At 49.5% G+C, this 27,049-nt stretch overlaps 12 protein-coding genes across 13 annotated transcripts; 3 read left to right on the forward strand and 9 right to left on the reverse strand.

Annotated features, from left to right (window-relative positions):
• Positions 1-779: 779 nt before the first annotated feature.
• FOIG_05667 (DNA excision repair protein ERCC-3) lies at positions 780-3,713 on the reverse strand. Its single transcript, XM_031204399.1, has one exon. The coding sequence runs from the start codon at positions 3,587-3,589 to the stop codon at positions 1,112-1,114; it is 2,478 nt and encodes an 825-aa protein (XP_031066228.1). The 5' UTR covers positions 3,590-3,713; the 3' UTR covers positions 780-1,111.
• Positions 3,714-3,785: 72 nt separating this feature from the next.
• Positions 3,786-5,032, forward strand: FOIG_05668 (uncharacterized protein). Its single transcript, XM_031204400.1, has 3 exons — positions 3,786-3,990; positions 4,042-4,085; positions 4,167-5,032. Exons 1-3 carry the CDS (start codon positions 3,986-3,988, stop codon positions 4,484-4,486), a joined length of 369 nt encoding a protein of 122 aa, XP_031066229.1. The 5' UTR covers positions 3,786-3,985; the 3' UTR covers positions 4,487-5,032.
• FOIG_05669 (proteasome component PRE6) lies at positions 4,117-5,852 on the reverse strand. 2 transcript variants are annotated; one of them, XM_031204401.1, is made up of 5 exons: positions 5,672-5,844; positions 5,606-5,612; positions 5,505-5,557; positions 5,061-5,448; positions 4,117-5,001 (listed from the first exon to the last, which is right to left on the reverse strand). In XM_031204401.1, the coding sequence occupies exons 1-5, from the start codon at positions 5,700-5,702 to the stop codon at positions 4,671-4,673; spliced, it is 810 nt and encodes a 269-aa protein (XP_031066230.1). In that variant the 5' UTR covers positions 5,703-5,844; the 3' UTR covers positions 4,117-4,670. The 2 variants fall into 2 exon arrangements, with proteins under 2 accessions (XP_031066230.1, XP_031066231.1); XM_031204402.1 differs by having other exon boundaries at positions 5,061-5,557; positions 5,672-5,852.
• A 210-nt stretch (positions 5,853-6,062) lies between these two features.
• Positions 6,063-7,902, reverse strand: FOIG_05670 (uncharacterized protein; the record flags this gene model as incomplete). Its single annotated transcript, XM_031204403.1, has 4 exons — positions 6,063-7,071; positions 7,125-7,244; positions 7,295-7,786; positions 7,843-7,902. 4 exons carry the CDS (start codon positions 7,900-7,902, stop codon positions 6,301-6,303), a joined length of 1,443 nt encoding a protein of 480 aa, XP_031066232.1. The 3' UTR covers positions 6,063-6,300.
• Positions 7,903-8,737: 835 nt separating this feature from the next.
• Positions 8,738-11,559, reverse strand: FOIG_05671 (D-lactate dehydrogenase (cytochrome)). The gene is made up of 2 exons (XM_031204404.1): positions 9,414-11,559; positions 8,738-9,275 (listed from the first exon to the last, which is right to left on the reverse strand). Exons 1-2 carry the CDS (start codon positions 11,055-11,057, stop codon positions 9,243-9,245), a joined length of 1,677 nt encoding a protein of 558 aa, XP_031066233.1. The 5' UTR covers positions 11,058-11,559; the 3' UTR covers positions 8,738-9,242.
• A 192-nt stretch (positions 11,560-11,751) lies between these two features.
• Positions 11,752-15,057, reverse strand: FOIG_05672 (uncharacterized protein; the record flags this gene model as incomplete). The annotated part of the gene is made up of 4 exons (XM_031204405.1): positions 11,752-13,065; positions 13,137-14,116; positions 14,172-14,238; positions 14,291-15,057. The coding sequence occupies 4 exons, from the start codon at positions 15,055-15,057 to the stop codon at positions 12,204-12,206; spliced, it is 2,676 nt and encodes an 891-aa protein (XP_031066234.1). The 3' UTR covers positions 11,752-12,203.
• Positions 15,058-16,350: 1,293 nt separating this feature from the next.
• FOIG_05673 (uncharacterized protein) lies at positions 16,351-17,353 on the reverse strand. Its single transcript, XM_031204406.1, has 2 exons — positions 17,129-17,353; positions 16,351-17,070 (listed from the first exon to the last, which is right to left on the reverse strand). Exons 1-2 carry the CDS (start codon positions 17,277-17,279, stop codon positions 16,532-16,534), a joined length of 690 nt encoding a protein of 229 aa, XP_031066235.1. The 5' UTR covers positions 17,280-17,353; the 3' UTR covers positions 16,351-16,531.
• A 72-nt stretch (positions 17,354-17,425) lies between these two features.
• FOIG_05674 (uncharacterized protein) lies at positions 17,426-19,032 on the forward strand. The gene is made up of 2 exons (XM_031204407.1): positions 17,426-17,621; positions 17,681-19,032. Exons 1-2 carry the CDS (start codon positions 17,513-17,515, stop codon positions 18,790-18,792), a joined length of 1,221 nt encoding a protein of 406 aa, XP_031066236.1. The 5' UTR covers positions 17,426-17,512; the 3' UTR covers positions 18,793-19,032.
• FOIG_05675 (cysteine synthase) lies at positions 18,916-20,087 on the reverse strand (the record flags this gene model as incomplete). Its single annotated transcript, XM_031204408.1, has 2 exons — positions 18,916-19,913; positions 19,970-20,087. 2 exons carry the CDS (start codon positions 20,085-20,087, stop codon positions 18,916-18,918), a joined length of 1,116 nt encoding a protein of 371 aa, XP_031066237.1.
• A 298-nt stretch (positions 20,088-20,385) lies between these two features.
• FOIG_05676 (uncharacterized protein) lies at positions 20,386-23,265 on the reverse strand (the record flags this gene model as incomplete). The annotated part of the gene is made up of 2 exons (XM_031204409.1): positions 20,386-23,151; positions 23,215-23,265. The coding sequence occupies 2 exons, from the start codon at positions 23,263-23,265 to the stop codon at positions 20,386-20,388; spliced, it is 2,817 nt and encodes a 938-aa protein (XP_031066238.1).
• Positions 23,266-23,721: 456 nt separating this feature from the next.
• On the reverse strand, positions 23,722-25,222 carry FOIG_05677 (enoyl-CoA hydratase). The gene is made up of 2 exons (XM_031204410.1): positions 24,657-25,222; positions 23,722-24,588 (listed from the first exon to the last, which is right to left on the reverse strand). Exons 1-2 carry the CDS (start codon positions 24,796-24,798, stop codon positions 23,858-23,860), a joined length of 873 nt encoding a protein of 290 aa, XP_031066239.1. The 5' UTR covers positions 24,799-25,222; the 3' UTR covers positions 23,722-23,857.
• A 245-nt stretch (positions 25,223-25,467) lies between these two features.
• FOIG_05678 (uncharacterized protein) lies at positions 25,468-26,985 on the forward strand. The gene is made up of 4 exons (XM_031204411.1): positions 25,468-25,984; positions 26,040-26,157; positions 26,213-26,512; positions 26,564-26,985. The coding sequence occupies exons 1-4, from the start codon at positions 25,916-25,918 to the stop codon at positions 26,647-26,649; spliced, it is 573 nt and encodes a 190-aa protein (XP_031066240.1). The 5' UTR covers positions 25,468-25,915; the 3' UTR covers positions 26,650-26,985.
• The last annotated feature ends 64 nt before the right edge of the window (positions 26,986-27,049 follow it).

The following is a 27,049-nucleotide window of genomic DNA, read 5'->3' on the forward strand; positions in this document are numbered from 1 at the left end:
CCTGGGATGAACTCCTCCAACAATGTGATGTCACCGCTCTTTAATCGCATGTCCACAGACCACTACCCGATACCGCCGTTCGCGAGCTACTGAACACTCGAGTGGCTGAGACAAAGACCTCTGCATGTGTATACGAGGGTGCTGCGCAACAATCAATGGGGTTTCCGGAAGAATGAAACCTTTAATTTAACCTAACTTCCATGAGGATGGACACCACGTACGAACAGGTCAATGCCTATCATGCAGCCTCTTTTCAAGCAGGTCATGCAAATGAGATATGAGCAAGTTGTAAATCTAGACTGCACCATGCCACACCCACTTTACACCGTCAAATCAGGACGGTACTAATTGGGAAACATCCCAACACCAAAATACATGACAGAGTGCAGTCAGAATAAGAATCACCAATTCTTCGTGTGAGGTTGCAACCAGGAACAAATATCCAAGCCCTAGTACTGCCAAGCTTTTCTCCCCGGAAACTAAGGCGGCACTAGTTTAAAGAACCCCCCTACCTGGGACCTCGTAGCTCTGACTCTAAAAAATACTTGCTACTGCAGGTATCTGTGGATAATGGCCGTTGGTGAGATCGTATGTGGCCTTTGGCTCACTACCTTTCGTAAACCATCCTTCACATGGCATCATATTTGGAAGCCGTGTCACACATTGATATGTGGTGTGATGCATGTCACCCTGTGATGCCTAATCCGTTTACGAGATCTGATTAGGCTGGATTCTCCCTGTTGGCCAGTCTTCTTATCTTGTCATACATTCCCATGTCACCTGGATCTTTCACCTCATGCACTGCCATCGTCTGAATCTACGTGTAGTCAGTCAATTCACTCCAATGAGTCATCCCTTGCCTACTGTCAGAAATCTAATTGAATACCTAGTGTGTGCAATGTGATCGGCTATGGCCGTGTTGTGTTTTTTCCTGAACGCCGAATCTTCCCCGTCCTTGCGCCCCAAAAGCATTATTATGCGTTCCGCGGCTGCGTATTCTTATACATACGACATCTTGTATTTACCCGTGATTCCGATCCCCTGGCTTATCATTCTTTGGCTCACCCAATGTACCTCCACCTCCATTGTGCCGATTCCAACTCTCTTTAGATTACTGTGCTGCTGCTCGCCTGGCATTCTCGCGTCCAATCTTCTTGAAGAAGGCATTGCTGTCCCCCTTCTTCCGCTTTGCCGATAACTTCTTATTCTGCTCGATATACGCCATGTCCTGGCCACCACTGAGCTCGCCGAGAGTTCCCGCTGTTCGTCGAGCTCCCTTCTTTTTCTTGCGCCCCATAGTACCCTGATGGAACATGTCGTCGTTTGGGTCATCCTCCTCCATGCTCTCATTCTCCACAAGAACCTTCTGCAACAGTTCACGCCGCTCCGACACATCTGCGAATGCTAGTCCGGGTGTCTTCTCGATGTTTGCTAATTGTGTAATGACCTTGAAAGCATATCCCTGATCGACAAGGAAAGCCTGACGTTTGGAAGAAAAATACATTTCTTGCGTGTCTTTTGACACCAGAGAGTAGAAAAAGGCATTGAAGCCCTCGTCATTACGTCTCTTGGCCCGAAGAATTCGTCCTAAACGCTGCGCTTCCTGGCGACGTGAACCGTAGTGCGATGAAATTTGGATGAGGCAGGTAGCCTCGGGCAAATCGAGGGACGTGTCTCCAATCTTTGATAAAAAGAGCGTGTTGACATTCGGGTTGTGCTGAAAGTTCTCCAACACTTGCAGACGTTCTGCTTGACCAGTGCCGCCGTAGATGAACGCTTTTTGAAGCTTCAGCGCATATGCTTTGAGCGCATACACGTTATCCGAAAATACTATAATCTTGTCTCCTCTTGATTCGTGGTAATTAATGAGATATTGACAAGCCTGAAACTTCCGAGGGTTCATGATATAAAGCAAGCCCTTCTTCCGGCTTGGTGCTTTGAGGTACTGGTCGTAGAACTCTGTAGGCATTGGGCACCATACTTCTGCACACTGAACTCTAGCAATGTGTCCTTGCTTTGAAAGCTCCATCCAATTGGCTTCAAATAGCTTTGGTCCAATAAGAAAATTCAAATCAGAAATCTTGTCGTCTTCTCTGAGGAGTGTTGCTGTGAGACCAAGCTTCGAATGAGTCTTGATCGAAGACGTGACTTTTCGGAAAATGTTGGCGGGCACAACATGCACCTCGTCCAGCAGCATCAGGCCCCATTCTCGGCCTGTCAAGAACTTCATCATCTTCTCTGCATCGTAAGATCGGGCCCGCGATTGTGTGACCATTGCATAGGTTGTGACGATGATACCAGTGCTCCCAGTGAAGACATTGTTTTTGGAATCGGATGTGAAGGCAACAATGTCATCGGGATTGATGTTGGACCACTTCAAAAATTCATTCCTCCATTGTACGACGGACATTGAACTCGTGCATAGGACAATGACACCCTTCTTGATAGTACAGGCTGCTGTGATACCCACAAGCGTCTTTCCAGCACCACAGGGCAGGACGATTAGTCCACTCTTGGCTCGGCCGTTGCCAAACATCTTACTCAAGCTTTTTTCCTGATAAGGCCGAATCTGAGTACCAGGCTTCAGATCGATATCCAAATTTGCGTTGGCTTCATCTCTCCGAAAGTCATACTCCTCCAGAACTGGATATCCTAGATTCAGGCATTCTTTCTGTACCGTTTCGACATCCTTGTCTGCAATTTCAAAAGAATGCGTCACTTCCTGGTCCTCGTCGTCCTCTTCGTTGAGCGTGGCATAGACTTCGCCCTCCTGGACGGGTTCTCCATCTTTGCCTTGTTCGCCTGCTTGGCTGAGACCATTGGCCTGCTTTACTCCGGCGGCATTCTGTGTTCCGGGAATGACAAGGCCGCCAATCTTAGGCGCCACTGATGTTGTGATCTCTTCCGTTCCTTGGACGCGTAGGGGACCAATTTTGGGGTTCTTGAGGAGAGTCTGGAGCATGTTTGGATCAGGACTTTCGACGTAGTACTTTGTATTCTTGAGAACCAGCTTCACCTTGCCGTAACTCTGAGTACAACTTGTAATGAAATTTCGAATCTCATCTGGCAGAGGTGTCTTAAGAAATCGATCTAGTGTATTGATGATGTCCTCTGGCGACAACCCAACAGAGACGGCAGCGTACAGGCTGTGTGTTGTAAGGGCGTATTCGTGCATGAAAGTCGGTCGAGACAAGGGTTCAGAAATAGTGATGAGGAAATCCTGAGCCTGCTCCGCGAGTGGATTAAAACTCTCTAGAATGATGCGGCCTTTCTGAGGGTCTATCCAGAGAGGTCGGTTCTGATGATCTTTCTTCAAGACCAGGTATGAGAAATCACGGTCGCCAAAGATGTGTGGTAGGGGATCCCGAATCGCATGTCTCTTCTGATAGCGATCCAAGGAAAATATGTCTATATTCTTGTTCAAATCACGTTCCAAGGCCTCGTCGACGGGCCCCTCCTCCTCATCCGGCATGTCCTCATTGCTATCGATCGTTCGTGGCGTTGCAGCTCCAGGTGTTGACATGCGCGAAGACCTTCCCACTTTTGCCCCGCCCTGGACGGCAGCACCTGCTTTCCTCTTAGGCGGCATATTTATTGAGTTTCCGGACAATCAGGGCGTGGTTGGCGGTGGTCGTATAAATGCTGATGAAGGAAAGGAGAACGTGAAGGACATATGGGAAGTGAACAAGCGCTGCTAAGAGCGTCACTGAATGATGATGACTAACCAATGTACTTAAGTGGGCCCATGTCCATCTGCTGAAGTGCCTGCCTGCTCTAGTAGGTAATCTTCTAGCGCCTGTGGCTTGTGATCAGGGGCCGTAAAGTGCATCCGAAAGCCTGATTAATACACCCCACCAAAACTCTACCGACATTCATCTGAACTCAACCTGTAACCATTCTCAGACACCACAATTCAGTTGTGAACACTCCTTCCAACGGCGCAAACCATATTGCAAACCACGGAGATTGCTTATTATTTGCTACCATGTGGTATGGTATGCCACGATTCCATTCATTATCCTGCGACTAATCAACGTCTAGCAAACACATTCTCAACGCCCAAGTTTCCGTTCGGTCGCCTTGTTGTACGTCGAAAGTTTATTGAAGCCAGTCTTGGCGACTTCAAGTTGTTTCCTGCTCACCTTACTAACTAACTTTAACTACAGGTCGAAAATGGTTCGACTGTGTCGAATGCCACAGCGAACAGGAGTCACACCCTCTTAAGGAAAGCTTCGAGATGATTTTTGCGTGCAAGAAGTGCAGAAAATGCTTCAGAAAGGATGTGAAGGAGTTCGAGGAGGCCGACGAGTTTTGCCCTCATTGCGACAACCACTTTGTTATCGACGCAAAGACCCCTCAGGCAGCTCTTTCAATTGAGAGCGACGACGTACGAATGGACAATAAGATGCTCAAGGACGACAGGCAAAAGACAAAGGGACTCAGGTCCATCTTTGACCCGACAGAGGAAGCCGATAAGCTGGGATAATCCAGAACAAGATCAGATAAAAAGAGGAAAGTCACGGCGTTCAGGATACATAGCGATTTGTCACTTCCACGGGGATACGTTCTGAGAGAATGCGTGCGTCATTAGTTGTGTTAATACAATGGCACTGGGTCCCGACTTTAGAGACTCGTGCTCTTGTCTATGTAAACTCTTCCCATACGCCTCTCTATTCCGCAGCGGAGTCATCCTGAGATCGGGTTAGGATGGCAGCACTGCCGGTTCCGGGGGTCCGTCCCGTCTTCTTCTTGGCAGCTTCTTCCTGCTTCTCCTGCTCAATTTCCTTGACGTAGCCTTCAATCTCGGACGTAGGTAGTGTTTCGATGGTGGCGCCAGGTGCCATGAGAGAAATCTCGATGTTCTTGGCTCCGGTTTGAACAACCTCGAGCAGCGACTTGATGGCAAGCCGGATGGTAGCCTCTCGGTCCATGTCCTCCTTGTAGTTTCGCTCGAGGAACTCGCGAACAGTCTTGCTTGAACGACCGATAGCGTTTGCCTTCCTGTTAGATCATTAGTTTCGAAAATTCGCCAAATATTTTTATCATTTTGAATAACGCACCAGGCAGAGTAGATGCCGGAGGGCTCAGTCTGGTACAGCCGAGGGACATCGCTGCCGTTATCGAAGCCAACAATCAGAGTGCTAATGCCAAATGGTCGGACACCACCAGCCTGTGTGTACCGTTGCTGGACGCCAGCGACATATTTGGTAATGTAGTCGATAGTAACAGGGTCTTCGACTGACAAACGATGGGACTGTGCCTCTAATCGAGCCTTGTCGACGAGGATACGAGCATCCGCATTTAGGCCAGCGAAGGCGAGGGCGACGTGGTGATCGAGGAGCTGGATCTTGGAAGGGGTGATGCGAGTATCTTGCAACTTCATGGCGGAGCGCTTCTCACATCCTAGCACAACAACATCGGCACCCTTGACACCGACAGCACAAGTTCCTATTGAAGGTATAAGCCACCGTAACAAAGCTGTTAACCAAAAACCTGATATCTACCTCGCTTGACAGCTTCGCCGGCATATTCGACCTGGAAAACGTGGCCGTCGGGACTATTCAGATGTTAGGAAGCTTGTCGTGAGTGTTGTTATGGTACTGACCTGAATACTACACTTATTGTTAGCGATGGATATATCATTGAACACAGGCCCGTTGTGTGAACTCACCCGACAGAGCTCTGTCGTAGCCGGATGCCATGGTGCAGAATTAAAGAAGAGTTGTTGCGAAATCGCTTTGTTCGAGAGTATACAGTGTGCTTTTTTGGTGTATGAAGGCGAATCGTGGAGTTGTTGCGAGGCTCAAGGAGTGTTGACGTTGATGTATTGGGGTGCTCAGCTTCGTCAGAACGGCAGCCTGCCTGGTACCTACGGAAGGCTGAGAGCTGTAGCTCCCCAGTTAGCGGGCAACGGGCCGGAAAAACACCGTTGCGTGTTCCGCATAATGGGCACGGACCTCTCCTTCCTGCTGGCTCTCTTCTACATGCTTATATAGACTTCAAATCCGTGCAAACAATCATCGGCCCCTGGAAACAATTGATCGCATCTTGGTTTCATATACTCCGCTTAGTGCTTGTGTACTGAAATTAACTATCATAGCCCCATTAATTCAGCTTTGCAGTCTCGCAGTCTATATATGTCTCTCGACTCCCTACTTCAACTGTGTACGAAGCTGGTTGTTGACGAATGAAAAGAATGGAATTGTCATTTCTCGTGAGGCAAAGAAAATAGGAGAAGGGGTACAAGGTAAGCGCATGACTAATGTTCCTGAATAAGGGACACGTCAATTGTCCCCGAGGTTAGAAAGTCGCTACTTCGGACCATGTTTGACTCTGTAAAACACCGGCAACATGTTGGCCTTTCTCAATGAGCCGCGATCGAAAGTTGTCGATCCACATGATCTCCATGAGGCCATCCTGCGAAACCGAATTAATATCTCTGTACAAATCCATCGCCACGGCCATCGGCATAATCAGCATATCAGGTTGAACAGTGTCATGCAAGACTGAATCGAGTCCACGGCAGATATCTGCTGCAAACATGCGCCCATGCTGATATCGATTGAGATCGATCTGCAAGTCGAATGGCAAGTCAGGCCACATATTTGGGTAAGCGTCGATGACTGGCTGGTAGATGGCTCGGTGCAAGCTTTCAATGCATTGGTGAAAGAGGATTTGTGTCATCCAGTAATATAGGAAGGCAAGTCCGGTGTTTGCGTCCCTGAAAGCGTACGAATTTGTGAAAGGAATAAGACCTCCGGGACTGATAAGCTCCTCAGTCCAGTAGGCCACGGGATGTTCAAAACTGGGACGGTTGGCCATTTGAAACCAAGCATCAAGATGTCTCTCGAGGGAAAGGCAATCCCGGAGAAGCTGCTGAGCGCTGTGCCGTCGATGGAGGGTTGGTTCTGACGGAACAATCTGATCAACTTGAGAAAAGATGGCTGGCAGCAGAAGAACAAGGTCCAGGAGATGGTCCAGGAGAGACTTCGGATGTCGATGCCACGGGACAGTCTTCCAATCTGGAGAGGATACAAACGTATCTTGTCGCCTCAGGAGAGCGAATCCGGTCTATCTTGCACTCAGCAGAACGAAACAACCATGAACCGTTGGACGCTACTTACAGCTAGAGGTCGATACACCCGCACAAAGAAATGATGATTGGGAAAGTGACTAAAATAGGCTGGCCCCATTCGTCTCATCTGTTGAGACCCTGATTCACCAAACGCATATGCTGTTTCATGCTAGCTAAGTGTCAGCAGTCATTTGGAATCAGTAGAGGCATTGCACAAACCTCGAAGAAGAAGATGCAGTAACTTTGCGCCGAGTCATCTTGCTCATATACGCTCGGTAAACGTGCTAAGCATTGTGCTCTTACACCAAAGTCTCCTTCGCCCAGTAATGACTGTAAGTCTGTCGGTGTATATGGCGGGAACGTAATGCGAAAGGGTGTGGAGTCATCAGCTGAATGATCTGGAAGAGTGTATGGAAGCCTTGTGTGCAAAGCTGAGACGAGAACCGAATACTCCACTCCTTGGCTTGACACAAGTGTGTGATCGTCCCAGGCTGAGGTGAGAGGATGGACCGGCGTGATATCGAGCGCTCTGGGAGGTTCCTCGTACGAAGGCGAGCTGTCCTTCTTGGATGATGAGCTTTTCTTCGGATGCGAGGCTACTCTGCCTTTGTTCTGCGGCGTCCCGGTGATGAAGACTCGTTCGCGTTCATAACCTTCACATTGCCTTCCACTCGATGTACACTTCTGGCAGAAGGGCCTCTCATTGCTGCACTGTTCGAGAATGTGAGCTTGGATGGCAGAGTTACGATGAGATGATAGAGACTTACCTTGACTCTTCTACGCCGGCAAGTTTCGCAGCCTTTGTATTTCCCAGGGACGCCAACCATATTTATCTTGATAAGGAGGGTCAGTTGCAGGATGTCATCTTGACAAGTTGTGTTCGGGGCAGCTTCTATTATAACGAAAGAACTATGGGATGGCCAGGATTTCGGCTACTCCGTCTGCGATGCTGCACCTAAACTGTCACCGGCATCTGTTGCAATGAGGCATCCTGTCAACTGTCTATCACCCCACACGTCACGGAAGTCCATCTTGCACACAGTCATTAGAGCCACCTCGACGCGGAGATGTAAAGATGGCTCCTTTCAAGGTAATCACCTGGTGAAGTTTCATCGCGGTAATGAGGGCCACCATGTACGACGAATAAGGAGTGTCAAGAGCTCTCGTTCGACCTGACCTAGTTGGCGACGGCCGCTCACAACATCCACCGGGTGTAAAGCTCTCACGGGCCATGGCTCGGCACATGCTAGGTATGGCGAAACAATCCAATTGGAATCGATTGGGACCGGCGACGTCAACGGTTAGGGACCCACGCCAGGGACTTTGGACTGGGATAGGAATATGCGAACGAGCAAGTCTTCACTTACAGGGAACTTTTGGCCTAGCGCATCGGCTTCTTGTGGAGAAGCTGCAGCGTCCGCCCCATAAGGCTGACAGGGAGGTGTGTGAGGAAGGGCGGCATTGGCTCCTCGTTGGCTATCAAGTTTAAGAGCTGAAGCTGGCTATTTGATAAACAACACGGAGTGGAGGGCAGCTCCGTTACTCCTGTTTGACAGATTCCAAATGACGAGGACGTGGGCATGGGCATGGGCATGGGCACAGGCAGGGGGCCTTTGAGATGCAATGAGACACAACCAACTCATTACGAAGTGTCAACATTAACCGGCCGAGTCATGTTTCTGACTCCCAGTCGTGTTGACTTGCGTCTTGCGAATAATTAGGCATTAATTTACCTGATAATGTGATGGCTGAAAATAAGCAGTGACCTGCACGTTTCGCAAGATGACGGAGATAGTTCCGCCCTGTGGATTGATTGACTACCACCAACGCTATCCAAATCGGCTATCGACTTTATCTAAGCATGTCTGCGTATGTATGCATACGTAGTTGGGTGTTTGAGGGTCATGGCTGTTTTTCAGATGGCTATACACACAAAACAGCCATAACCGCAATGTGCACAGCACTTTTGCTTATACAACGCTTTGGGCCTCATTATTCAAGCTTTTGCTCATTCGCGCTCGCTTAGGTCAGCGGGGCTATCGAGGTCGTTTGGCCCAGCCACAGCTAGAATTACTGAGCAGTACGAATGACGCTGCAGCATACCCCAATGAAGGGAAGGGGGGTCACATATGCTGTCACTCGGGTACGAGCCCAAGAGACCGGGGTATCAAATATACTTGTAGGGGTTCATGATGCCATTCTGGGTCAGATGTCAGCCCTAATGCCGGGGAATTGTAACAGAGGGTTGAGGTGAAAATAGAGTTCCACAACGCAGCGTTCGATGGCTGGGGGTTTACCCAAGCTTGAAAGATGGACGGGGCGAGGGGATCAAACTCACGGGATCAAAGAGATTCTTGATCTGCTTCATCAGACCAATCGTTGTGTCGTCTCGGCTGTAACCGATAAACTTCTTTTTCGCAATTCCCAAACCATGCTCAGCACTGATACTACCACTACGCTTCTGAATCCATTCGTATACCCAAGGCTCCAGGGCCTTCTCAACTGCAGGATCGTAACGACGCACCGGAATGTTGAGGTGCAGATTGGAATCGCCCATATGGCCATAGCCAAGTACGTCAACAACCGGGTGGTCAGACGTGTCACCCAGAAGACCCAGATCAATCAGACGAGCCTTGGTATCTTCAACAATGGTATACATCTCGTCGAGGGGAATAGAGATATCGTACTTGTAGGTGCCGCCCCAGTGGCCAAGGCACTCGGTGATGCCCTCACGCCAGCCCCACAGGTTGCGAAGCTGCGTCTCGTCCTGGGCGACGACACCGTCGGCAATAACTTCTCGGGTCATGACATCCTCAAGGAAGGTCTCTAGCTTTGCGTAGTCATGCTCGCCGTTGGAACCACTCGTCTCAATCAGGCAGTAGAAAGGGTATTCTCCTTCGAGGGGATGCTCCTGGCCCTTGACCTCTGAAACGATTCTCTGGCTGCGGCCGTCCATTAGCTCAAATGCAGATAGAATTTCTGATAGCTGCTTCTTAGCCTCACGGAAGGCAAGCTGAGCTTTATCATACGACTCTATGCCAAACACGGCAACGTTAACAGCGGGAGATCGCTGGGGACATTGAATAGCGATCTTTGTAATAATTCCCAAAGTTCCCTCTGCACCAATGAAGAGCTGCTTCACATCGTAGCCGGTGTTGTTCTTTCGCAGGGTACACAGGTCATTGATGACGGTACCATTAGGCAGAACAGCCTCAACACCGAGGACGGTGCCATGCAAGCTCCCATAACGGAGCAATCGCAGACCGCCAGCATTTGTGGCGACGTTTCCACCGACGTGGCACGAGCCCTTGGCGCCGAGGTCGAGAGGAAAGATATAACCCTTTTGGGCAAGGTATGAGTCGACAGTCTCGAGCACACAGCCGGCGTCAATAACAAGTGAACCACTGACTTCGTCGAATGAACGAATCTCGTTCATGCGAGCCATACTAATGACGATCTCGTCGAAAACGGGAATGGAGCCTCCCACAAGGCCTGTGTTTCCTCCCTGGGGTACGACAGCCAAACGCTGTTCATTGCAGTACTTGAGGATGCCGCTAACTTCGTCGGTGGTGCCTGGACGCAGCACCAACTTCGACTGGCCCTTGTACTTGTGCATCCAGTCCTCATTGTACGTTTCAAAGTCGGCCGCGTCGACGCCCGCTCCGCCGCCCGTGATTCCGTCAATAATGGCCGAGGGGTTGTTACCCAAGATCTCACGGAACCTCGCAACGTGCTCGGGGGTCACCTGGGCGAACCGGGCGTCGCGCTCGAGTTGCGGGTACGTCTCGGATGTCAGCTTGCTTTGCTGTGCCCGAGTTTGGGAGATGAGCCTCGGGGCTGTAGTCGCGATGCATCGGGCGGGCGTTCTTGAGTGGGCAAGGCTTCTCTCGAGGATGTTGGTCCTTAGAGAAACAGTCCTCCGGCTACCGGAGCAGGAGGCGGGTGCTCTCAAGGCACGGAAGAGCTGTGAACGACACGACATGCTGGGAAATTCGACTCTGGATCGAATTGACCGTGCAGATCTTGAGTCCGGAATCCCAATTGTCTATCTAGAGGCAGAAATATAAGAGAGGAGGAGAAACTGAAGCCGTAGTCCATATCGCCCCAGTAACTTTTTATCTATTGCGCAAGGCTAAGAAACTGCGGAGCCCACCTTTCATCCCTCTCACACTATCCGACCGGCTATATCTAACTGAATAAAATCCGGCATCGTCTTCGCCCGTCTAGAAGACGCCGATGCAGTTGCCGCCACCATCCGGCATCGCCGTGTTTGATACCTATAACCTTGTTTTCTCAACGGTTCAAAAGTTTGTATGTGCAAATGTTAGGTAGTTATTCCGCTTTGTCAATGTAATTCGGCGAAGTTGACTTTACACCGAATCAAAATATCCAGCTCAACGTCGGTGAACCCACACTTTTGCCGTATACTTCCTCCCACTCTTCAAAACATGCATAATCTTCCGTCCAATAAAATCCTCCCCTCCACTCTCGACGGACAAGTCCAATAAGTTGGCACTTCATAGGTACCTAGGTAAGGTAGTTGTTATTCTTAGGTAGGCACCTAGTTTGTAAAGTCCACGCACATGATATGACATGATACGATACCAAAGTCCCAGCCTCAAACCATTCCGCCCCCACAGATCGCCTCAAAGGTACTGTTAGGTCTTCAACTTGATGTGAGTGTACAGCAGATCGAACAAATAAACAGAATCTTCGGTCTATCAAGTCTTTGATTCTTGGTGGTATTAACTAAAAAGGAGAAAATAAAAAAGAGACACATTCCTACGGCGATGCCCCCAAGAAAGCTGGGTTGGACGCCTAATGTGTGGTTATCCTGATCGGCCATCCATTCGCTCCCACCAAATAGTCAACCCCTCTCTGGTATAAGTCAATGGGATATTTATTTACCGTAAGTGAAATGCACCCCCCGTCTTCGCCAGCACAAGGTAAAACGCCACTAGGCGATGCATCATTAAAAAGGGACATGTAAGTATACTGTATCTCGCCAGCGTTCTCTCTCCATATTTTACCCCTCCCTCCTTTTCGGACTCGTGATGCCAAGTTTCATACTCAGTTCCATTTGAACTGATGCGTGCATCTCTAGCCATGGGTCTTCACCCTGTTTCTCCTAGACCCCGTTTGTGTGAGGGCTTTGTGGCTCAGCGTCGCTCCTATTCTGTTGTGTAGCTTCTGGGTTCTCTTGCTGGTTATTTTGATCGTTGATCAACTTCTCCATGAAGGAGATGTAGTCGTACTGTGGCATTCCTCTGTCCTCCGACATGTCTGGCCCACTGTGAGGCGGCATGATCTCGATAAGTTGATCAATCACTTCGTCGGGCACCAAGCTGTGTCGTAAATCCATCTCTGTCACGTATGGCTTTCCGTCTGCCACCTCGCGGAACGACTGGAAGACTTGTTCTGCCGTGTTCTGATCTTCTGTCACATCCACCATGAACCGGATAAACTGTTCAAACGTTACATAGTCGCGCCCACCAGATGTTTCGAGGAAGTAGTCGTGCATTTCGTCCTCTGAGAACACAAGCCCCAGTGACGCAAGCGCCGCACTGAATTCAAGTTCCTGTAAAGAGTTTGTGTCGTCACGATCGAAGTGACGGAAAACACTCTCAAACTCTTCCAGCTGGATAGGGGTCAGGTTTGTCATGCTTCGCGCTACCATCTGGTTCTCCAAAAACGCAAGTTTCTTCTGCACCGAAGTCTTAACAAGACCAAGCTCGTATGACAGTTCGTCGTATGTGTAGGTAGTAAAGTCGTTCTCCTCAATATTGGCCTCTTGGCACTTCTGATCCAGCTCTGAAATTTTGTCCAAGTATTGGTCTAAGGGAGAAAGGCTCTCACTCAGCTTCCTTACATGGTGCAGTTGGTCTTCCACGTCACCGTCAAGGCCAGAGATGGCCAACTGCATGGTATTGAGAGCCATTGCAAAATCATTTGCCTTGTCAGCAAAAGATTTGCGGAGGGCGTTTTTGATGCTATAACAATGTTAATCGAAGAAAAGGAAGGGGGGGAGGGGGGGGGCATCTATTGAGGATAGTCGACTTACTCTCGGATTGTCTCGTTTATTAGCTGGGCACGTGTCATCTCATTTGATGCTAACTCTGCCCACTTCCTCTCGAGAGCATCCAGGCTCAACTCCGCTGGTGGATCGTATGGACGTAGGCGATAAGTCCCCAATTTGGTCTTGATGTTTCCGAGCAACGTTGCCAGGTCACTCTTCTCGGCGACCCATTGTCTTTTTTTACCCTTTTTGTACTCAAAGAACTGGTTTGATTGAGCTTTGGCATCGGCGTATGTTCCTTCAAACGTAGCCTGCTTCCACACCTCGATCTGCTCTTGAATGGCTTGTAAGAGCGCCCGCATCCGCCTTTCGTAGGCACTTTGCATCTCCCATGCCCCTTGCATGTTGTTGACAAACTTTTCAACGCGACGTCCAGCGTTCTCGACCTTTTCCATTTGCGAGAATGCATGGAACCAATATGCAATATAAGTCATCAGAGATCGTTCATCGGGCTTGGCCACGTCGCACACATCTTCCACATCAAGCAGCTTAGGGATGCCAATCTCCTTATGTGCGATATCGAATGCTAGTTGCATGTTGCCTCGATGATCCTTCTTGTCCAGGGCGTCATAGTCGATAAGGTCGGGTCGGTGGATATCCAATAGAGCACAGAACGCCAAACCATCGTTCCAGCTGGCGCTAAAGTCTCGCACCTCGACCTCGTCGTAACACGCCGTCTTCCGTTGACACCACAGCAGGAGACCCTCCTTTGCTGACATGCCCTCCTCGTTAATGTCACTGATGGTAAATCGAAGAATCAAGGTCCAGATGAGACCAAGAACAATCTTTTGGTTACCATCAACCACATCCTCAGCACCGATGTTGGTCATTTGAATACCCCTGGACTTGACGAAGTCAAGTGCCAGGTTCGCATTCTCAAATTTTTGTACTCGAAGCTTGGGTTTCGAGGCATAACGACCGAGCGACTCGTGTGAAAGACATTCGAGGAGATGAATCAGCATGACCTATGCATAGATGTCAGTGACAGTTAGGGGAAAATTATACAGAAAGTAAACTTACACCATCGCTAAGATCTTTCACGAGGTCTTTAACCTCAAGGTTTCGAGCCTCGATCTTCGTGTTGAGCCTGGAAGAAGGATGTGAGCATGCTGCAGGCCAGGAATTTAAAACATAAATACCATTTTGTGAAGGTCTTTTGTTGGACCGTGACCCATCTTTGCTGCTCTGCAAAAGCCATTCTCGTCAACTTCTGGTCATGTGGAGGCTCAACAGCAGCAAGAGCGTCTGCAGGAGTAGATGCGCTGGGCGGGAACCTTCGCGAATTGGTTGACTGTTTCCCTATCTGAAGACCTAGAAGAAATGTTGTATTTGTAGTTCTGCTGCCTGACCGTTGCACTCGAGCCGCATGCAGTTGTGACTTGTCCCGCCTTGTGCGCGGGGTCGGTGAAGATGGTGGAGAGTATGAGAGCGAACAAGAATCCTGTGTGAATGCTCGACGACGGGCGATGAATCCAGTTACGGGCGAGGAGAGCCTGTTGGACAAAGAGCGAGGAGTGTGTGGGGAGGCCTCGAATACGGAAATTGGGGTAATAGGAAGTGACTCGAATGAAGCGGTAGATATCCTTGAGGATGAAGATGAAGCCGAGGCCGAGACGGTGGAGATGTACGATAAGCGAGATGATGCCGATATTGAAGCAGATGGAGAATTGTGGAAATGTTGATGATGCTGATTAGAATTGTTGTTGATGCTGAGATCTGTCTGGTAGACGTAGTAGCCTTCTTTGTTCTCTTGGTAGCGATGCTGCTGGTTGCAGTCGCAGTCGTCGCTAGATTGGGCATCCGCGTGTAAACAAAAATTGGGGAACTTCTCGTTGCCCTCCACGTTGCCGGGTTGCAGTGGAAGCATCCCCTGAAAGGCTTGGGCGGAATCCTTCGTAGCGTCCATTTTTAGCTGGTTTTCAGCGCTTGCTAAGAGCGGCTAGTTGATGGACTGTTGATAGACCGGGGTTTTATCGATTTGAATTGATGTTGAATATCCGTTCCCTGCAAGAAATTTCGACCTGAAATTTTATATGGCCGCACACGGGAATTACAAAGATAGGTAATTAGCTATAAATAAGTTGCACATCCAAATGGTGAGGCGGTCGTTAGGTTTATACCTGGGCGTTGGGTTCTATCAGTTTGATCCCAAGCGCATCCTACACCTCCTCGCATGAGAACATACCGTGGATTTCCCCTGGATACATCCTCGAGACAATGCACAGCGTGGTATAAATAGACTTGGGACTAATTTGGTACATTTTTTTGTCTTCTCCTTTTTGTTCGCTGGTTCATTTGAAACAACTAGCATTCCTTTGAGTGATGCCGACTCCTTCTATCTTGAAGAGCGAGGGGTTCAGATACTCGATACTTAAGCCGTGGAATTTAGAGAGTTCATTAGTTTTGACCAGGGTGGACCCTGCGCGAGGAACGAAACGCTGGGGTCGATCAACCGGCTGTAAATCCCGATGCATGGCGCTGGGCTGTCTCAACTGCCTATCATTGGAGGTAGGTCAAACTAATAAGCTTCAATGTGTGTACAGAGTAAACGGCCAGGTAAACATTTATTAGCTAACGTCTTGTGAAACCTTCTGTGAAACCCTGGTATTATGCAACCATAGACCCAGCTTAGTACATTATAGTTGAGTTGATAGTTGCAGCTTCAGCCGAATTTGAAGCAGAAATTGGTAGCAATATCTAGTGCTTTGCATCAATTGAAGAACTCGGACAGTTTTGAATAATCTCATGTCCTATCGACGATACCACTCCGCGTCGTCTCCGGGGCTCATCGTGTTCGAACGCCTCCTAGCACCTGTAGAGATTCAAACAAATGGTAAGCATGACAAGGTTCACAGAAGTAATCAGCATCAGACGAAGACTGTTTAGATCTTCCACACTCAAACAAGCTCGCATGAACATATATCGTGACACTCGAATAAATGAGATATCGTATAATAGAGAAGTACGACGTTTCATAGGACGGAAATCCCCCAGCTTCTATTAATGATTGGCTGCGATTTTGTTTGCCATGAAACATATACCCTGTACAACAGATAGATCGTCAACAACAGGCTGCTTTTAACGAACGACAAAATGAACAGCTTTGAGTATATGGTCAACAATGGCTGGGAATCTGTACAAAGAGCCATGTAGTTGGCGACCTGGCTGTCTATAAAACAATCTAATCAAATGATCTGACGCTGGAAGTCGTAGCTGCAGTTTCTCGTGCTATTATACACCCATCAACATCATGAAGACCATCACGTCCTCCTTTAGATTACTGGCATGATAGAAACAGATTTGAGCAAACGATTTATAGATGTCTCAATAAGTTCTTATACACAATATATCATACAACCACATCCCGTGCATACTTTCGTCTATTTCTTCTTCTGTCCGAGAATCTTGGCATGCTGTCTTCCAGAGGGTTTTCCAGACTGATTTGCTCGTGACCGTAGAGTATATCTCTCCTTCTTCCATGCAAACACCATTTGATCCACACTACCCATGTCGTGCTTGGGCTTCCGCATGTACGTGAGGCGTGCTCGTCGTGCCCTCTTGGGCCGTCGCCAGATAATATCAATACCCGTCACAGTCGGGCTGTAGATCTTGAACCACATCTCCACACCAACCTTCATCATCTGTCCACGCAGTTGGATCGCTGTATCCTGGCCTCGGCGTCGGATTTGTAGAAAAGCGCCGGCAAAAGGCTCTCCACCCTTTGTCGTCACCATCAGAACGTCGCCAACCTTAGCGCTGTCGGCGTGCTCCCTTGAGAACAGTCGTGTGCGTGCGCCAGTCGGATCGAGTTTCGCGAGTTGCTTTTGCAGAAGTGCGGGCATGGGATCGGGGTGGGTGGTACGAATACTCGGGACTCGAGGGTAGATATGGAATTTGCTAACCTTCGTGAGATCCGCCCCTGGTCTAAATGTCAGCGATATTGTTTTCACAATATTGCAGATCGTAAAGATACATACGTTGTTCAGCGCTGAAGGCGTTCGGTATCGGCTTGGGCACAGGCTCAACGGCTGTTGAAGAAACACTCCTTTCGAAAGTCCTCAGGAGTCTTGTCCGTCTAAGAGCAGACTTGAGACAGCCAACTGGCCGTCCCACGCTGGCGACGTTCATCGTAAATTGACTTGTCGTGAATTATACAAGTAATTGAGGTTGAGACAGGCGCTAGAATTTCTGGAGCTCCTCCCAATGCTTCCAATTCCCGTTGCTGATTGGCTCGGCCGACAGTTCATCCGGTACCTTTTTCCATGGAATGCATAATACCTTCCTATGAAACTACCTACCTAGGAGTTGCCCAAGCCTTGAAACCTCAAAAGTTATCACAGCACTGTGGGACAGTCAGCACAATGCTAAACAGATCTTTAATTTCGGGCTTGAGGCCTGTAGCCAACCTACGGACGTCGCTTGCACTGCCTGCTATCCAGTACAGACGCTTTAGTATATCTCCTGCACGCAGTAAGTGAAGTAAAAAAAAAGTGCAACACTTATAATACAGGAAGTTGACAATCGACAAGGTTTTAGTGCGGTGTTCGCCGAGACCAAAAATGCCCAGTTGAATGAAATTCTCACAGAAATTCAAGAGAAGATCATTCTCCCTGCCCACCTACCCGAGAAAGCGAGGAAGCTTGTCTTCAACCCTGACAAGAGCGACTACATCCAGCGAAATCCCGTCACCATCGAAGTCGATGGGCTCGAGCACACTTTCAAGACCATTGATCGATTCCACGATGTCCCAAACTCGATGAAGGCTTTTGCAGAGGCAACAAAGCTCATGAAAACCAAGGAGGAATGGGATAACATAAGCACGCTGCTTGCTGGCTATAAGAAAGCTGGAATTAAACTCAAACGCTGGCATGCCGACGCCGTGACTCGACGTGCAGGCCATCATGGGCAGCCGTATGTCGTCATTGAATGCGCCCAGCAAGTTGAAAAGACCGGACTAAGTCTACAGCGCGACTGCACTGTCATCCTGCTGTTGGCATCTATTAACCGCAAGATCACATCCCCGAAAGGAGAGGAGAGCGAGACGCAACAGGCTCTGAAGTGGAATAAAATGGTCTGGGATATCATTCAGCGCCCTGAGCACCTTGCTAAGAACACACCCCCTCGCCGTCAGCCTCATATGAACCCCGTTATCCGGGGTATGATTCTCTTCTCCCAAGCATCTGCAGTCAAGGAGCAGCAGGCAGCCGGAGCTCCAGTGGATGATTTGATCCGAGAGCTTCGAGACAATGTTGAGTTTATCACCAGCGCATGGGCAGAACGAGAATCCGATGACTTAACAAGCTCACCCTACCTGAATCCTATCAACAGCCGAGTCAAGCCCAACAGCGATAACTACGTACCCGAAAGGCAACACGTTTCTCCTTTCAACTACATTTTGACTCTTACCCAGAACATAAGGGCGATAGAACTAGCACAGGAGATCATCGGTGAAGATGCCAAAGACCTGCAGCCTATCCACGATCTTATGGAAAAACACATCGAAGATTTTGTTATGATGAGTCCCGATAAGAACTCTTTTGGCTGGGACATGGCGTATGAGAGAGTCACAGGCCGACAGCCCAGCTGGAAACAACATTTGCCTGCTGCGCCCCGCCCTAGGAACGACGTAGAGGATAACTAGTCCAAAATATTCATGCACTTTGAGAAGACCCGGAGTCTACATGAGGACGATCTGTCACGGATAGCGGAGGAATTATCATGTACAATATATGTATCAACGAGATTCTTTTTATATGGGATGCCTCTAAGGCAAAACGATGTACTTCTCCAGGTGCTTGGGAATAGCTCCCAGAAGCTTCTTGTCTGTCAACCACTTGCGCGAGAACAGTCGATCAGCGTATCTGTAAGCACCGTCGCAGAGGACAGTGACGACAGTATTACCTTTGCCCAGCTTCTCAGCAACCTCCTTGGCAGCTACAACGTTGAGAGAGGAGCTGGCACCGAGGTACAACCCCTCCTCATCTAAGCATCGGTAGACCATTTCAATGCTCTTCTCGTCTGAGATGTGCAGCGAACCGTCCACCAGGCCAATATCAGGCTGGAGATTGTCGGTGATGCGACCTTGTCCAATACCCTCGGTGATACTGGAACCCGTGCGCTCGGTAAGCTTGCCGCCAGAGGATACATAAGAATGAAGCACACTGCCTGGAGGGTCGGCAAGGAAACTCTTGACCCGGCCATCAGAGACGTCCTTCAGATACCTTGTAATGCCGGCTAGGGTACCAGCAGTTCCAGTGGCGCATGTGAAAGCGTCAATCTTTCCATCTGTCTGCGCCCAGATCTCAGGGCCCGTCGTCTCGATATGCGCACGGCGATTGGCTGTGTTGTCGAATTGGTTCGTCCAAACGGCGTTGTCGAGTCGCTCAGCGTGTCGACGGGCCTGATGGTTGTAGTTCTCAGGATTATCGAACGCGACAGCAGGGACCGGGTAGACCTCAGCGCCGAGGAGCCGCAAAAGATCGATCTTGCCCTGAGACTGGGTGTTTGGCATGTATATAACGAGCTTATAGCCGCGCGAACGACAGACGTGAGCGAGGCCGATACCGGTGTTTCCTGCGGTCCCTTCGACAACAGTGCCTCCAGGTTTGAGGAGACCGCGCTCCTCGGCGTCCTTAACAACGTACAGCGCTGCGCGGTCCTTGACGGAACCACCAGGATTCATGAACTCTGCCTTGCCGAGGATCTCACAGCCAGTCTCCTCGGAGAGGTGGTTCAGACGGATGAGAGGGGTATTTCCAATAGCTATTATAGGTCAGATTCCCTTTCAAGGACCGGGATTACATTGATGATAGGCGCACCTCCTGTCAAACCTCTCGAGACACCTTGAGCTCGAGACACATTGAGGGTATGAGAGCTAGGAGCTGCCGCAGCTTTGGCCGCGGCATCTGCAAGCCGCCTGACGCTGGGACGGAACATGATTTAATGTGCGAAGTGTCGCGATCTTGACCAAATCAATTGACAGTCACAAAAGTCGGGGTGTCCCACAACAGGAATAAGTTGAGCTTATAGAAGAGATCAAAGGGAAATGTATTTGGATGGTGGGGCCGCAATCGGCAATGGCGCAATCCCGGGCTGTCGGTGTTGGATGACCAAGTCCCGCACCGACTTCCATACGGCTTCAAGCCTGGATACCAACAAATCACTAACGCAGCCATTATATAAATAAGTATTAGATTCTCGCGTGTCCATCACGGCGTCGCCAGCTCTTGCATTTTTAGGCATCCTGTTCTAACCGCACATATGGCGCTGGGAACAAGCCCCGAGTACCCATATATGCTCCAAAGAACCATTCTCCGTTCACATCCTCGATCTCTTTGATCTCCGCTCCCTTTGGAAAGAGAAGTTCGTCGTCCGCTCCCGGTCTGGGGTACCATCCAAACCTCGCAGTCGCCTTCAGTCCGACTCCGCCATCAGGTGGCAAGCTCTTCGCGAAACCGCTCTCGCTCGGCGCCGTTTCTGACACGTCTTTGGTGACAAGCCGGGCTAGATCTTGACCATTTTCGTGCCAAACCCATTTCTGAAGTCCTTTCTCGCGGTGTTCTGCCTTTTCAGCTGCCTCTGGCTTTAGTCCTTGGCCTCCTACCAAGTCCTGGGCTATATATCTCCATCGCCCACTCTTCCCATCCGTAAATGCGATGACTACCATTCTATGCCCGTTAAGGCATCTCCTCCAACCTGAATGGCCGTTTTCAGGGCTGATCTGTCTTTGTACAATCAAGTTCCCATAACATGAAGAACATATATCGTAATCACCTGGTGCAGCATCTGATACCAAGGAGCTTGTACACTGATAGCAGTGATATCGTGCTTGATTCGGTTGGATGGGCTCCTGACACAAGTCGCATCTTGTGGTGAATGACAAGTATTCGAATGGTTTGATGCTGGATGCGTTAGGGCTCTTAAATATTGTTGCTGCCGTGGGTCGACCAGGTGATCTAGGAGGACTTCCAGGCCTGTGTTGGTTAGACTGGGTGGCTTCGTGAGCCATTGGAAGTAAGGGATGTGTGCATGATCTTCCCTGATTCACACAGTCGTTGCAAAAGCCCCAGTCGCCCTCGTTACATATGTCGCACCGCCAATAACACTCGTTCGTCCAAGCGGAGCATTTGGCACAGAAAGTACCGCTTTCTAACCGATGTCGAGGATCGTCCGCTGTCAGTGTTTTTCGTCCGTCTGCCCCGCCAGGAGATGAGCGGGGAGGACGGTAACGGAGAGCTGTCAGTGTATGTGGCTGTGGAAGTGAAGCATCCCCTTTCTGCTGGCGGATCTTTTCCCATTTGGAAAAAGCACCATGGCCGAACCCAAACCAGTGATGACAGCCTTTGCCAGCCCGATAACAGTTGAGGCATACATTCCATTGTCCATTGGCGCAAATGGAGCAATTGTAATGGAGCTCATATTCGATGTGCTGCTTGTTGCATCGTGAGCAGCTGACTGAAGGTTCAGGGTAGAGCTGTGACCTGGTCCTCTGGTGTCCTGAGACGGTGGGACTACTAATCGGGCTGGTCACAGTCTGATGAACAATAGCAAGATCAACCGGACGAGGTCTGTTTGCCCGACCGGCTGCTGCATCATGATGGGAGAATAGAGGAGGGACCGATGCACTTTGAGAGGTTCCTTGACGACTGGCAAACGACATATTCCCGGTATTGTTGCTGAATGAAGCCGCTTCTGTTGGGTTGGGAAACGGTACGGTATGGATGGGTGTGCTCGTGCTGCGTCCCTCGCTAAAGCTAGGTCGGGACTGCGTTATATCAGAAGCCTGGGGTCTCGATCCCAGGTCCGTAGAGGACCGAGCAGCAGGCCTGGGTTCAGCAGTGGTCGGAAATACTGGAGTGGTAGAGCTTCGACCTCCGCTAGCAGTCCGTCTCCTAGGCCTTCGGATTGGCTCCTGGACCTCTAAGTTTGCTAAGTTCGTAGATGTTGGCGGACGACTCCGTTCCTCTGTCTGACTCGCAGCACTGGTAGCACTTGCAGCGCTCGCAGACCGAGAATGTGGTCGAGATCTTTCTCTTGGTCGACCTCCTTCTGGGGTCAACATGCGAGGGTCCCCAGCTGCCGCATTCTCGGCATATCGTGTCAACGGGGGATAGTTATTTCCATTGTTCCTCCTCGCTTCTTGGCGTGTTCGATCCCTCTGCCGACGTCGGTATGCCTCAGTGATCCTCCTGCTGAGCTCGTCGTCGCGACTCAAATCGATGTTGTCCAAATCGAGCCCGTCGAGGAGACCTTCTTCCTGGATCTGTCTGGCAAATGACTCTATTTCTCGTTCGATATCCCTCTCACTCATATCTCCCGAGCTGATTAGTGATCGAATCGATGACTGGTGCTCAATCTGGCGCTGCCTCGACTCGCTTCGTCGACGTCGTCGCTCGCCTTCGACATGGAGTTGATCAGAGCTATGCCGACCTCCCTCATCAACTCGTGGGCGACGGCTTCCTCGTCGCTGATGGCGGCTATCGACACTTCTATCTCTGCCTCGGTCCCTTTCCCTGTCTCTGCTTGTCCTTCTTCTGTCGTCCGCAGATCGACTCTCACGCCTCCGCCGCGTCCTTGGTGGCCCCGAAGATACTCCCGCCTCTTGTAAACTTAGTTCTCGAACCTCCTCCACCAACCTTCTGTCTTCAGCGTCGATGCGCCGCTCATCCGCCGTTCGATGTGTATTTATCGTCGGGAGGACTTGGTCGCCAGGTTTATACTTCCTTGCCATCTCTTCCTTCTCTGCTGCTGAACGATCCTTGCCAGGGCTTGCTGCTATAAACATATCCAAGAGAGTGACGACGGTCGCATTATGTTGGGTCGTCCGTACAGCAGCTCGACATGACGGGCATGTAAAAATGTTTGTACCAGGAGCAGGCGGGTTTGGCGCCCGCTCGGCCGTCGCAGCCTGGAAAGTAAACCATTCCTTCAAACAGGCACCGCAAAACGTGTGAAGGCAATCAAGAAGAGTCAAAGGTTGGTATAGGAGCTCCGTGCAGATCTACAGACAAGGTTAGCTGTTGGCAGCCATCGACTTTGGAGTCAAAAAGGCGGGGAGATTTACAGAGCACGTCAGCTCCTTTTCCAAGTCCAAGCCAGCGTTCGTGGGCTCCATTCATGATACGTGATCAATCCCGGCCCATGATTGGGATGAAAATAGTATGCGCGTGAAGAAACAAGGTTGTGCCGAAGAGAATATGTTGATTGAAGGTAAAGGGTGATGCTGGGTTGTTGGCTAGGAAAGCTACGATCCATCCAATACGCCAGCTACTACCAACTATCCCTATGCCTTAGTAGGTACTAAGTTAGTAGTAACCTTAGGTACCTACTAACCTCCATAGGTGTGAGTGGGTGGCGGGGTCGGCCTGGGCGTCAAGACTCTCTGCCAGGGATAACCAGAAATAGCTGTTCAGGACAACACATGGTTTTTGGTACAGGTTGTATTTAGAGATGTGTTGGCTGTTGGGCCACAGCATACCATAAAAACGGGAAGAGCGACTCTGCAAGTGAAGACGAACATCCATGTATAGGTGCTTGCAGGGTGTTTTAAGACATGGATTGTTGCATCATCGCACAACTATCTCAACCCCACACTTGAGTTAGTAAACAGATGGACGTCGTGGCGGTTTTCATATCTGCAATGGGTCTTGCATTCATATTTTTTATATAAACGCCGTCAAGGCACATTCCTAAATTCCAAATAGCGCTTATGAGTGACTCCACTCAGCCTTCTTCTTTTCTGCGAACGCCTTCATGCCAATCTTCTGATCTTGGCTACCAAACAAGCTGTGGAAGACTCGCCGCTCATACTCGACACCATCACGTAGGGCCAGATCCTGGCTCTTGTTGACAACCTCCTTGGCGGCTTGAACAGCCACCTTGGAGTAGCCAGCAATTGTCTCGGCTGTCTTGAGCGTCTCCTCCATCAGAGCCTCATACGTGGGAAACACCCTGGCAGCGAGTCCCCATTTCTCTGCATCGACACCAGAAAGTGACTTTCCGGTCAGAATGAGTTCCATTGCCTTTGACTTGCCGATGGCACGAGTAAGGCGCTGGCTGCCACCAGCTCCAGGAACAGTCCCGAGCTTGATCTCGGGTTGGCCGAAGTTCGCATTCTCAGTACAATAGATGAGATCACACATCATGGCGAGCTCGCAGCCTCCACCAAGGGCATGCCCCGAGACTGCAGCGATGATTGGCTTTTTCACCTGAGTGGTGAGGTCTGACCAGGACTCGATGAAGGACTTGGTGTAAGCTTCGGCGAAAGTAAGAGGGGCCATCTCCTTGATATCAGCACCAGCTGCAAACGCCTTTTGGGAGCCGGTTAAAATAATGACTGACGTATCGTCGGCCACATTAAATTCAAGAAGAGCCTGGTTGAGCTCTTTGATAAGAGGCGTGCATAGGGCGTTGAGGGCCTTAGGACGGTTCAAGGTAACTAATCATCGTTAGATACTGTTCGATAAACCAAACCGAGGGATTGCATTGTTTCAGTATCATTCGTACCTTGTCCAACACCGGGCTTGGGTTGAGAAACCTGGATATACTCATAAGTCGTCGAGCTGTAAGCTCGAGCAACGCGAGGAAGAGTAGACCTTTGGAAGGCCACCCGAGCTGCCACTGGTCTCATGCACCGGAAAGTGTTCATTGTGATACTAGAGAATGGAAATGATGAGAAAGATAGTCAACGATCAATATTGTGATGTAAAAACGTTATCTGTTGGTTCCACAACTGAAGGAGTTGGTACGGTTACTATTGTATAAGTCAAGAATTTGATCAGTGAGGAGCTATAATAAGTATTGGACTTGTATTTGATAACCGGGGACCTTAAGCTTCCCCAGTGACGCAACAGAGCCGAGGATAACATGGGCCGCCCATACCCATGGCAAAGCCGACAACCAGATTTGTGATTGAACGTCACGTGAGAGGTTGAACTAATCACCTTGACAACTCCAGGTTAAGATGGGAACTCCTCCAACTCGACTTGTTGATAATCTCTTTCACAAATAATCTATTGATGATGCAGCAGAGGTAGTGGCCAAGCCACACCCTGCAAGTTCTTGTTCGCTAATGGTAGAGGAATAACCGGAAGGGCATTGCCTTCGGTATCTGCCTAGAATAGAGCATAAATCGCAGCTTTATGAATAGAATGTTGTCATCCGGGTAGCCATGAGCTGGTAAATTAAACTGTGCCTACCTTCAGAGTAGGTAGACAAGTAATGTATAGTTGGATCTCTACTCCGTACTCTATACACTGAATACATACGGCGTGAGCTTCTTACAGGGGTAAGCAACTCGACGCGACGCGGTAATAGATAATTAAAGACTGCGCCTCATTCGCATGTGGGGTCAAGGGGCTCTTCTCAGATCGCTCAGCAGTAATCCGGCTGAATCACCAATAAGATCATAGGCTAACTGTCAGTTTCAGGGAGGCCACCAAACAAACTGCCTGTCAACGGTTCATCAAGTTCTCCTTAGTCCGGTAAAGGACCGGGGAATTGATTAGCCTTGCCTAGGTACCAAGAGCTTAACAAACCTTACGTGGCTGCATCGCCAAAAGTCCAAAGTTGGAAGTCCTGACCCCCCAATCGCAAATTCGCCATCACTTCTTTTTTTTTTTTTTTTTACCGTCGATTTCGACTTTTCTCACGACATCGTAGTCCTTGTTCCGCACAATTACACTCGATTATTCTATTTGAATAATTTGCGCCTCCTCCCCGTCATATATCCCGATTGACAACGGTCGACCGATCCTCTTTCCAAGATGAATGCGCCAGAGCCTGAGCAGACCCCTTTCGAGGCTGTCAGCGTCCATACCTCGAGGCTTCAGCGAGTATGTCTCTCGAAATAGACTGTTATGCATTGCGACTCTTCTGACGACGGATTAGAAATACCAAGCTTTGCTGGACCAGTCGACCCCTTTCGTCCTCTACCGATGGGTCGGCACTGTTGTCTGCCTCCTCCTCTTCTTTCTTCGAATCCTTCTTGCGCAGGGCTGGTATATCGGTAGGCTCGAACCTGCAAATCACCCACCCGGATCATCTTGCTTACAACTACGCAGTTGCCTATGCGCTCGGAATCTATCTTCTAAACCTGTTCCTGGCATTCCTGCAGCCCAAGTTCGACCCCTCCAACGAAGAGGCCGACAACGAGATGGAGGACGGCTCTGTGGGCACCCTTCCCACCAAGCAGGACGAGGAGTTCAAGCCCTTCATTCGTCGACTTCCTGAGTTCAAGTTCTGGTACTGGGCCACCCGAGCTATCATCATCAGCTTCTTCTGCAGTTGGTTCGAGATCTTTAACGTGCCAGTTTTCTGGCCCGTTCTGGTCATGTACTGGTTCATCCTCTTCTTCCTGACTAGTAAGTTCCATATGACATACACACACAATTCCGTATATTGATTGTTTCTAGTGCGCAAGCAAATTCAGCACATGATCAAGTACCGCTACGTACCCTTTACTGTCGGTAAGAAGAACTACGCCAAGAACAGCTCGTAAACAGACGCGACTTTTGGGGATACTTTTCTTCAGCACAGCGGCCATCTCCGCTGAACGAGTGCCCGCGTGCGTTGTATAAACATGACGGCCAGCTTTATCAAGCTGCACAATAATGCGATGCGTGTTCCGACGCGTGTATTTCAATTACGAGGGGAAATTGACTGGTGACAACTCACATGGGGGTTTGGCGATAAAGAAAGGAACTGGGTTTGTGTGACACAAACGGACCTTAGCTATAGACTTGGACGGATCTGGGGCCATGACAAACAGAGCAGATGAACTATTTAATGAAAATGACAATCATATGAATCAAAAGAATGACCGAGCTCTTCAGTATAAAGCTTCGTGCAGGTTAATTTTGGCATTATTGATAAACAATACTTAAGGTGAAAACATGTTA

This window comes from Fusarium odoratissimum (assembly GCF_000260195.1).
Source record: "Fusarium odoratissimum NRRL 54006 unplaced genomic scaffold supercont1.7, whole genome shotgun sequence".
In the NCBI taxonomy this organism is placed as follows: domain Eukaryota; kingdom Fungi; phylum Ascomycota; class Sordariomycetes; order Hypocreales; family Nectriaceae; genus Fusarium; species Fusarium odoratissimum.